Source organism: Kryptolebias marmoratus, linkage group LG12 (genome assembly GCF_001649575.2).
Source record: "Kryptolebias marmoratus isolate JLee-2015 linkage group LG12, ASM164957v2, whole genome shotgun sequence".
NCBI classification, from domain to species: domain Eukaryota; kingdom Metazoa; phylum Chordata; class Actinopteri; order Cyprinodontiformes; family Rivulidae; genus Kryptolebias; species Kryptolebias marmoratus.
This window is the reverse complement of record NC_051441.1, coordinates 1,085,488-1,096,036: the sequence shown is the minus strand read 5'-3', so window position 1 is coordinate 1,096,036 and position 10,549 is coordinate 1,085,488. Positions and strand designations below refer to the sequence as shown.

The 10,549-nt window shown below is 42.7% G+C and overlaps 2 protein-coding genes across 2 annotated transcripts in view; one reads left to right on the top strand and one right to left on the bottom strand.

Moving 5' to 3' along the window:
- Positions 1-1,056, bottom strand: part of LOC108243218 (tryptase) — a 6,292-nt gene extending 5,236 nt beyond the window's left edge. Inside the window, exons 1-2 of the mRNA XM_017428507.3 lie at positions 815-1,056; positions 464-484 (exon numbers count right to left, since the gene is read on the bottom strand). Coding sequence (XP_017283996.1) covers positions 464-484; positions 815-860 — 67 coding nt within the window. The 5' untranslated portion in view covers positions 861-1,056. The remainder of the gene's footprint in view (positions 1-463; positions 485-814) is intronic.
- Positions 1,057-3,193: 2,137 nt separating this feature from the next.
- Positions 3,194-10,548, top strand: LOC108243231. The gene is made up of 2 exons (XM_017428524.3): positions 3,194-8,651; positions 8,752-10,548. Exon 2 carries the CDS (start codon positions 8,791-8,793, stop codon positions 9,700-9,702), a length of 912 nt encoding a protein of 303 aa, XP_017284013.1. The 5' UTR covers positions 3,194-8,651; positions 8,752-8,790; the 3' UTR covers positions 9,703-10,548.
- The last annotated feature ends 1 nt before the right edge of the window (position 10,549 follows it).

Sequence of the window (10,549 nt, the reverse complement as noted above, 5' to 3'; positions counted from 1 at the left end):
GTAAACAAACACACTGCATGTCAACAAACACACTGCAGGTAAACAAACACACTGCAGGTAAACAAACACACTGCAGGTCAACAAACGCACTGCAGGTAAACAAACACACTGCAGGTAAACAAACACACTGCAGGTCAACAAACGCACTGCAGGTAAACAAACACTATTTATTTGGTGGTTTTTCACTGAATTGCAGTGATCGCCTCCATCGCCACCAAATGATCAGAAACTGTCAGAGTTTTTCCAACCTGCAGTTTCTTCTGTTCCCAAAAGAAACAGCTGAAAGGTTGTTTCTTTCTGTAACTCCAAAGCCATTAGTCCCCAACTGCTCAGCTTCCCTCAAAATAAAAAAATGTATAAAACAGAAGAAAAAATCCTGGTCCAAACTGCAAGAAGACTAGTCGAAAACTAAAGTAAAACAGATGAAAATAAACTAATCAAACAAGTTAGAGATGAAACTCACCGTTTAACTGTGCGTTACTTCCTGTGAGAGAAACAGAAAAACAAAAAGTTTAAAGACATTCAGACCCAGATGGTTCAAAAAATAAACTTGATTCTGAAATCCAGAGGGTGGCTGTAGTTGTTGTAATGCAACCTCTGACACATTTCAGAAAAAAATCCTTCAGGTTGTTTCTGTTTGAAGAACTGAGAACCGGAGAACCTTTTCTCCGGGTCAGAACTTTTATCTCCTAGAAGGTGAAAGGTGAGGCTTACCTGCAGACCTCTGGTGGGATGTACAGGTGATCCTATGTTGAAAAGTGAAACTGAGCCAGATAAAATCAGACAGGTTCTGGATTAGGGTTTTGGGACCCACCTGGGACTGTTAGAACCAGCAGGACTCCACAAATAAAGACCCTCATGGTGGGATTCTTGACTTCAGTCCAAACGCAGCAGGAACATGAAGCAGAAACTCAGTAAAAGTTGCAGGAAATGGTTGAAACTTTGTTCCTGTGTGCAGAGCGGTGGCCTCAGGACAGTTCTGTCCAAACGCATGATGGTGAACTTTAAAACCAACAGCACCATCAGGCTGATTCTGTTGTTGGACGAAACAGAAAACACCAGCTGAGCGTGTTGTGTATGCAGTGAAGTGCAGCCAGGAGGGAAACTTTATGAGAAAATGTCACAAAACAGAAGAGTCACATCCTCAGGTCACCCTTTGTGTTGACTACAATCCACAGGAACGTCCCGTAAACTCTGCAGCACCTCTCAGAACAGAAACATGTAAACGTTGGTGTGCTTCAACACCGCATGATCTAAAGCCTCAAAGAGCTGAAAGAATTTGGATTAACTATATTTACTGATGCCAAGCAGGTAAAATACACACATAACTGAGACAATAGTAAGCTGTTGGGAAGCTTTCCCCCAAGGTGAACTCTTAATTCTAGTTTCAACCTGTTTTAAATCACCACCAGGTGGCGCCGGTGCCATGCTTCACCTCAGTCTTTACCTGCATGTCCTCCTGTGCAGAAGACAGTGGCTCTGGTTCTGACCAGTTAATTTAACTCACTGATTTTACTGAATAAGACAGAAGGCTTCAGAGAAATGATGATAAATTTGTTAAAAACAGCACAAGTTTCCCATCAACCAGTGATTAACTGATGGAGCAACTTTAGGACCTCTCTAATATCTGATGTAAACTGGAGTATTTATAGTTCTCTAAGGTTCTGGTAGAGTCCCTGGTCTTGATTTCTGATGGAACTGGACCAACATATAACTCATGGTAGCTTTTAAGTGTTGGCTTTGAAAACCTCTGATAGGAACGGATGAACATGTGCTTTCACGTGTGTGTGAATGTGTGTGTGAAGACACACTACCTGACCTCTCAGGTTTCAGAGGAGCGAAGCAAGGCGAGACTGAAGACTGCAGATGGACCCAGAGAGAGGAAGACAGGCTGAAGGACAGATGGTCAGCCTGCAGAGACGCAGATGTATACTGAAGTTGTTTTGGAATAAGCAACAGAAGCAGGTAAGACTCAAACACCTGTTGTTTCCAGACTTCAGTGTGTGTGTTTGTCAGGACGGGGCTGGGTTTTCTTTGGTTCTGGAGTTTTATAAACTGCGGCGTGTCATCTCAAGATGGTTCTTCTTAATGAACCAGAGTTTTATTTTGAAAAGCTTTCCGCACAAGGTTTGTATTTTCTTTTGTGTCTGTTTGTCTGGACTGCAGCAAAGTAATCTTAGCAAACACAAAAATGGCTAAAATGGTCAATTTTACAGCTATTCAACCTAAGATCTGATGTGGTAGTAGCTGAGCATCATCTCCAGATTCAGAGCACTAAATTGTAAACCTTAACATTAACTGTTGGAGTCAACCTTGTTTATCTGTTAGCAAAATATCTTATAAACCATTGATCACATTTTAATAAAACTTTCAGAAAGTAATTATTGGCTGTATCATTTGCTCAGCCCATTTCAAGATGAAAAATGTCTATAATTCAGTGGGTTTTACAGCTATTTAGCTGCGGTTTGGTGTGGTAGTAGCTGAGAGTCATTCACAACACATACTCTGAGCACTACCAGGTAACACAAGAGATCGTGTATAAAGTTATTTTCAAGGTTTGACCAAAACGGCTACAAGTCTGTCGTTTCTCAACATGAGATCTTAGTCATGTAAGGCGGCGGGCGATATGCATTCCTCCTGATAAAAGGCTTTAATTGAACATGTTTTAATGGGATTTTAAGGTTAGGAGGTCTGTGAGCTTCAGTCCAGTGGTAATTCAACATGTGGACTGGGAAACGTACCAATTTAACCCCTTGTTTCATTTGGACGAAGCATTAATTGTTCGAGTTTCTGTGGGGAAAAAATGCTCAGAATCAGAAGACTTTAGGTTTGAACCTTGTGTGTTTTTTAGACTTGAACAGATGTGCTGCTGATGTAAAGATCATCAGCCTCTTGAATTCTTATTAATGGACGGAGTTTTTGTTGAAACTCGACACAACTGGGAGCGCTGGAGGAAAACAGGACCTGAATGCTCAGCTGCAGATGATGGACCCAAAATATCAGGAAATGCTTTTTGTGTTGATTCTTCAACCATTAGACGAGTGATGGTTAATTACAGATGAATGTTTCAATAAGTCTGTTTGGTGATGACCAGCTACCGGGAAGGGAGAAGCGGGTAAAGAAGATGGATGGATGGATGGATGGATGAATGGATAAATGGATGGATGGATGGATGGATGGATAAATGGATGGATGGATGGATGGATGGATGGATGGATGGATGGTGATGTGGTTGATGGTTTGTCATGAAGCTTTGAATCCAGTTGTATTCCTCCTCATTTACTTTATCAAGAAAAAACGGTTTAAATCACAGATCAGCAGCTCTGGTGCTGCAGGCGGCTGACAGGTGGACGGAATATGGGACAGATGTCCAAGTAAGAGGGACCGAGGATCCAACCAGATGGACAGAGGACAGTCAGGTGGATGGAGGACATAGTTCAATGTGATTGACAGCTTTGGGGAGATCTCCAGTCAGTGAAGTTTAGTCAGCAGCAAAGTTCTGTGTTTATGGAGGTTAGCGTTACTGCGCCACATTATCCATCACTAAATATGAGTCGGACTTTTAATAGTTTTAAAGAGCAGCTCAGTGTTTGAGCTTCATGTTGGGTTTTATACGATACAGCCCTGTCTGAGGTTAGAGTTTAGCTTAAGACAGCAGACACAGTATTTATAGGCTGCTCGTCTGTGTTCAACTAGCTGATCGGGGATCAGATATTACCAACTGCTGCCACCAACAACTGCTGTGGTTTAAATTAGCTCAGTGTGGCTGTGGCCAGGCTAACGGCTAACTGAACAGGGTCACACTGAAAGGTTAACAATCTGCCACAGGAAACAGCATTTGGTTGGTCAGATTAACGCTGCAGGTTTCACTGAAGGATAGAAGGTAAACTATGAGATGAGCCGGCAGCTTCTGGCTCAGTAAAACTATAACCCAGAGGATTATCACACAGGTCTGGTTTCTGGAGCTAACTGAGCTGCAGCTGTTAGCAGAGGCCTCCAACAGAAACTGCACGCTACCTGAACTGCTCAACAGGTGAACCCGAAAGAACCAGAACCACCAAAACTGTTTGGTACCTGACTGCCTAAACAGGTGAACCCAACAGAACCATAAAAACCATAAAGAAACGACACAAAGAACCACACAGACTTTAAAGTGTTCACTTAGTCTCATAAGTTCCCAGATCTGTTGATCTATTGGTTGTTTTTGTTCATGATTCTGTTCTCATTTCTTCTTATTTTGAAAATAATTATTCCTGACGTGGTCTAACATTAGTGGTTTCTGGTCGTACTTATAAAAGGTTGCAGGTATTTTATTTTGTTATTGCATTAATAAGTTTTACCTTTAACTTTTATTTGTTTACGGCAACAACATTCAGTTCATCCTGATTCTTGTGAAAGTCACATGTTCATTAGTTTCCCAACTCCACAGTCAAATCTACTCAAACTGTTTTTATGTAAATTAAAAACAACTTTTAAATTTAATGGAAATAATTTGTTTATATATTTAGTGCTTCTGGATTTCAGATCGTTTTTAATGGGTGGAGCTAAATGTTCAGACAGGTAGGATTTATGTAAAATTAGGTTTCTCTTTTATTTGACACCGAAGGACCTCCTGTTCCTATGCTGTTTACCTGTTTTAGTGTTTTCATGGATCTTGTTGGAGAAATAAGACTGAATGAAGCCGTAGTGTCCTCCTCCCACGTGTGGCTGCAGAACATGTGCTTTGAGAGACGTTTCTTGGCGTCCGCGCTGCAACGCGATCCTTGTGTGAGTCTGCGCTGCTCCTTGGCAGACGCTCGGCTCTGCAGCTTGTTTTTGTCCTCTGAGATTTTCAAGGGAGTCTGAAGAAACTGAAGTTGACTGTCAGTAAGTTTGTGTGTCACAACGACTCAATTAAAGGCACGCACACAGCAAAATTTAACACCAGCATTTAAGACTCATAGTCCTCCGGAGGACACAAAACAGACCAACACGAGCTCAGGGAAGTCTGCCTTCGACATGTCTGTTAGCACTCACTGCTGCTGTTTGAATACATATTGTGTTTGATCAGTTCAGCATTAAGACAGAAATATTCAGGTTTGGTTTTTGTGTCAGCAGAAGGTTGCGGTTCTTCAGTCAACAAGCTGCTTCAGTAGGAAAATGTCACAAGGGAGAAAGGACGAAAATGTGGACTCAAGGTTATCAGATGAAGAAAAAGGATATTAAATAACAAAGAGTGGTGGCTGGTGTTCTGGAGGAAGAGCAGTTGTCTCCCAGTTGAAAAGTTGATGGTTCAATCCCTTATTCTCCATCTGGAGGTTCTGATCTACAGATCGGGGTTGGAATAACCTGGGTCACAGTCTTGGCCTGCTGAGTTCTAGACATAAAGAACTTCACTTCTGGAGTCAGTCCAATTCAAGATGGCTGCCACAGCTAGTCAAAACAAAAATGGTTATACCTTGATGTACTACATACTTCACAAGAAGCAAGACATTTTTTTTGTACGTTATTATTTGAATGTGTTTTTATAAGCTTGCATTGAATTTGTTTTTGTGATCTTTTCTTGTTTTTATTTCTCAGCACATTGAGTTTATAGTTGCACTGTGATATTATGAGATGAACTTGACCAACGGTAGGTTTCTGTCAACAAACACATAAAATCCAATCAGGTAGGTCATCCAGACAGACACTCCCGGTTCTTTCAGTTGTATTTACTGTATTTGGCTTGTTTAGTTGCTGCCATATTGTTCTTAGAGAGAAATCCCTTCCAAACAAGCCAAAACCTTTGACCTTTGACCTGCTAACTGAGCCCTGTAGAGTCTGAAATGGAGCTCATTGCACGGTCTGACCTTCAGGGTGAATAAGCTGTGAAGCTGCCTTTAATGTTTCCTCTTGAGAATAATCTTTCTCTCTGTAGAACGATGGACTTCAGATAGTTTGGAAATGACCTTTGACCCTTCCCAGATTGCGGTGCAGTAAAGGATGTCAGTACCTGGGTGGGACTTCCTCTCCTAAATCCTGTGGAAGCAGTGAGGATCGACAGAACTCTCCCAGCCAGGACCTGTAAACCTGCGGGGTAGTGTAGCTGCAGAATAAGTGAAGGGTTTCTCATGAACATTTACCTGAACACACTTTCAGGTGAACAGCGCCCCCTGTCTGTGGGAGGACTCGGCCCGGTGTAGTCTGTCATTTACTTCATGCTCAAACTCACCAGCTGACTTGAGTGTGAAGATCCAACTTCAAGAGAGGAAATACCGTACGTTTCTGACTGCGTCCAACAGCATTCTGCAGTCTACTGTTACACACACACACACACACACACACACACACACACACACACACGTGAGAGGGTGCATTAAGAGCTGAAAGACGTTTCTCTATCAGTGTGAAACAACATCACCCTCGGCTGAAAAAACAACACTGACACCAGCTCAGAGAGTGTGTGTTTAAGGGGCAGACAAACAGATAAACCAGTCTGACCTCTGAGAACCGTGAGTGTCGTTTCATTCTGTTCTGTAACGAGCCTCCCAATAATCCCGCTCAGCATCATCGGTGGCAAAACGACGACTCAAAGCGCTGCTGTGATAAACTCATCCTGACCAGACCTAAGGATTCGCTCAGACTCAGACCAAACATCTCAAACCTGCAGGATTGTAGTTATCGAGGACCAGGATTGGACACAAGTGGGGTAGCCACAGATTTGTTAATTGTTTTATGCCGGCTGCCCTTCCTGGACTCGAACCTGCAGGATTAGAATACCGCAGCACCAACCCCTGATCCACCACACCACTAACTTAGACTCATAACTGCAATTTATACAACCTCTTATTCCTGATCAGTCCTTATATAACAGGAACTTCAGTATTTAGGCATGGATAACTGAGCTTTTATCTAATCTACTCACTAATTCACTAATATTAAGCATATATTTTGCACCCATAAAATAGAGAAAACAGACTGATACACCAACAACTTTTATTTTAACAAATATGTTACTGATAATGAAAATATATGTTCAGGGGCGTGCGATATAGCAAAACTATTATTATGGATGTATTATGGTATGGCGCTGTCCTTCCTTCTGTCTGTCTGTCCATCTGTGGACTAAATTGATAACCCTTTAACATAAAAATGTCAAACTGCACAGCTGGACACCTCAGGGGTTGGAAATTAACCCTGTTGATTTCAAAGTTACAGGTCAAAGGTCAAAATCACAGGTGACCCTGTCGTTAAAACCTTGTCTTTTCTCCAGTTTCACATCAGCACCTGAACGGTCCAGTTTGGAAGCAGTCTATAAATAATTTGATTTGCAAAAAGCTGGACACCGGAGGTTGTAAGTTATGGCATCACAAGTAAAGCTGGTGTTATCAGGCAGTTGCTGGAGCATCTAACGTTCAGTGACTGACGCAGGACGCCTCAGATAGTATTACCAGCGGGAAATGGAGTTTGATGGGGTCACATTGTAGCTTTGATAAGGCTGGGTGGTTGGACCGTGGGACACTTTGTCCTCATTTTGTCCACAGATGAGATTCACTGATCAGATCGGGGTCAGGGTTTAGGTAAACCCAACCCCATCATCATAAGGAGACACATTCACACTCCAGGAGAGTATTAACCAATCAAAACACGTAATAAAAATCTCATACCTTCTTTAAATTAATTCAAACATGAAGCTTTAAAATATCTTAACTTTATTATTTTATATTTTTAATGAAACATAAAAAAATATTCAGATGTGAAAGAACGAGATTGAAGGGGACAAGATGAGGAGAGGAGGGAGGAAAGGAGAGGAGGAGGTGGTCAGCGGCTAATCAGAGGGAGGTGAGGAGGAACCGAGAGACAGTCATGAAGGAACACATGAAGGAATGAAGTGTGTGTGCGCGCGTGTGTGTGTGTGTTGGAATGAGCTGGATCATCGCCCTCGCTGTAATTTTACACCAGAAGGTAAAACTGATGACTCCCAACAGCTGTTGCTGCCATGGCAACGTGAGGGTTGGGTGAAGCCTAAGGACGCCAGAGACACGGAGCTGAGTGTGTTATTATGTGTTCCCGTGATTTATGCTGACTGGATCGGACTCCATGATTACATCTCTGCTCTTCATCGGCCATCCATCATCACCCCTCTGACCCTAACCCTCATCGTCAGTAACACAGAGATGCAATCAGGCACTTAAACTAATTTCACAAGTCATCAGGTGAGACAGGATATTATCAGACCTCCACACACAGTTAGAGTTCATACTGGGAGGTAAACATGGACAGAAACTGTCTGAGATCCTGAAAAACCACCAGATGTCCACATGACCGACTCGTTTATCGGTCTCAGAGGTTCTGCAGAACATCACCTCGAGGAGGCCACATGGGGGAGGTCTCTGAGAAGAAAGAGAAGATTTAAAATGAGATTCAGAATCGAGCCAGATGGGTCTGAGAGAACCAAACAATGACTGAACGCTTCCATACAGGGTAAGGGGCAGTGGTTGGGTTAAAGGACGTTTCACAAATGTACAGATTGTTCTTACAGTGATCAGGAAGACAAACAAAGACAGGAGTGATGAGCAGAGGGGTCAGACAGCTGATTTAAGGAAGAGTGTTGGAAACCTGAATCTTTCACCAGCAGCTGATTCAGAACAAGCTGAGCATCAACTTACAAACAGCTTCAGAGAAAAATCCAGGCAAGTTCAGCAACAAGTTCTTCAAAAACTAAAGCAACTCATCACAATTTCTTCTCAACTGTCTTCTTTTTTCCAAATAACTAATGACTGTTTAAAACAGAGAATGTCCTTTTGAAGTGAAGAAACAGAAGACCAACTGATGACCGGGACTGAGGACCAGCTGATGACCGGGACTGAGGACCAGCTGATGACCAGGACTGAGGACCAGCTGATGACCAGGACTGAGGACCTACTGATGACCAGGACTGAAGATCAACTGATGACCAGGACCGAAGACCAACTGATGACCAGGACCGAAGACCAACTGATGACCAGGACCGAAGACCAACTGATGACCAGGACTGAAGACCAACTGATGACCAGGACTGAGGACCAACTGATGACCATGACTAAAATCCAACTGATGACCAGGACCGAAGACCAACTGATGACCAGGACCGAAGACCAACTGATGACCAGGACTGAAGACCAACTGATGACCAGGACTGAGGACCAACTGATGACCATGACTAAAATCCAACTGATGACCAGGACCGAAGACCAACTGATGACCAGGACCGAAGACCAACTGATGACCAGGACTGAAGACCAACTGATGACCAGGACTGAGGACCAACTGATGACCATGACTAAAATCCAACTGATGACCAGGACCGAAGACCAACTGATGACCAGGACCGAAGACCAACTGATGACCAGGACTGAAGACCAACTGATGACCAGGACTGAGGACCAACTGATGACCATGACTAAAATCCAACTGATGACCAGGACCGAAGACCAACTGATGACCAGGACCGAAGACCAACTGATGACCAGGACTGAAGACCAACTGATGACCAGGACTGAGGACCAACTGATGACCATGACTAAAATCCAACTGATGACCAGGACCGAAGACCAACTGATGACCAGGACCGAAGACCAACTGATGACCAGGACTGAAGACCAACTGATGGCCAGGACTGAGGACCAACTGATGACCAGGACTGAGGACCGTAATGTGCAGCTTTTACAAGAACTTTATTTAGCTTATTGTCTGAAGAAATGAAAACAATCAAATAAAAACAGATAATTCCCATCATGCAGCTGGATAAAAATAAATCATCAACTAAAAGCCATGAACTAAGAAGGAAACTAAAAGTTGTGATGAGGAGCAAATCCCAACCAGGTTTGTTGTTTAGGGTAAAAAAAAAAGGCCATTCGCTGATGAACAGATGGATGTAGTAAAGATTTTAAGAACTCAGATTTCAGAATTTAACCCAATGTACAATAACAAGCAGAAATCAGAAAGACTTTTTGAAAGATTAAAAAAGATACACAAATGAAAGGATGTTTGGAACATGATTGCATGTCAGAAGAATCAGACATTTTTTAAATTACACACAGATGGGAAAATATCAGTTAATAAAGCTCTTATTCAAATCCATAGCTCTGACCACTCAGTGACCCTTTAAATCCCTAATAGAAAAGTCACTGTAAAGATTCCGGGCTCCACATCCTGCCATCAAAACAAAACCCTTACAATTACCAACCATTGTGTGTAAGTGATGAATGCTGGCAACATGACAAAGAGCGCTTTATTCCAACATGAACAGAAGTCTGATGTTCTGATTTTGGAAGCAAAGTTCTTTGTTTCATTTCTTGTTTTTGTCTGAGTCTCTGGTATACCATCGGCATGAGCGAATGAATCTGTGGAGTCAGTAACAAAGGAAGAAGTATGTTGGTGAAAAACAGATCTTCACTGAAGTGAAAAGACCAAAATCCAGATCCAACAGGACAGGGAGTCAGATCCAACAGGACAGGGACTCAGATCCAACAGGACAGGGACTCAGATCCAACAGGACAGGGACTCAGATCCAACAGGACAGGGACTCAGATCCAACAGGACAGGGACT

What these genes read in the sequence shown, in the direction of transcription:
- LOC108243231 (XM_017428524.3), top strand. Translation starts at nt 8,791, where the DNA reads ATGACCGGGACTGAGGACCAGCTGATGACCGGGACTGAGGACCAGCTG.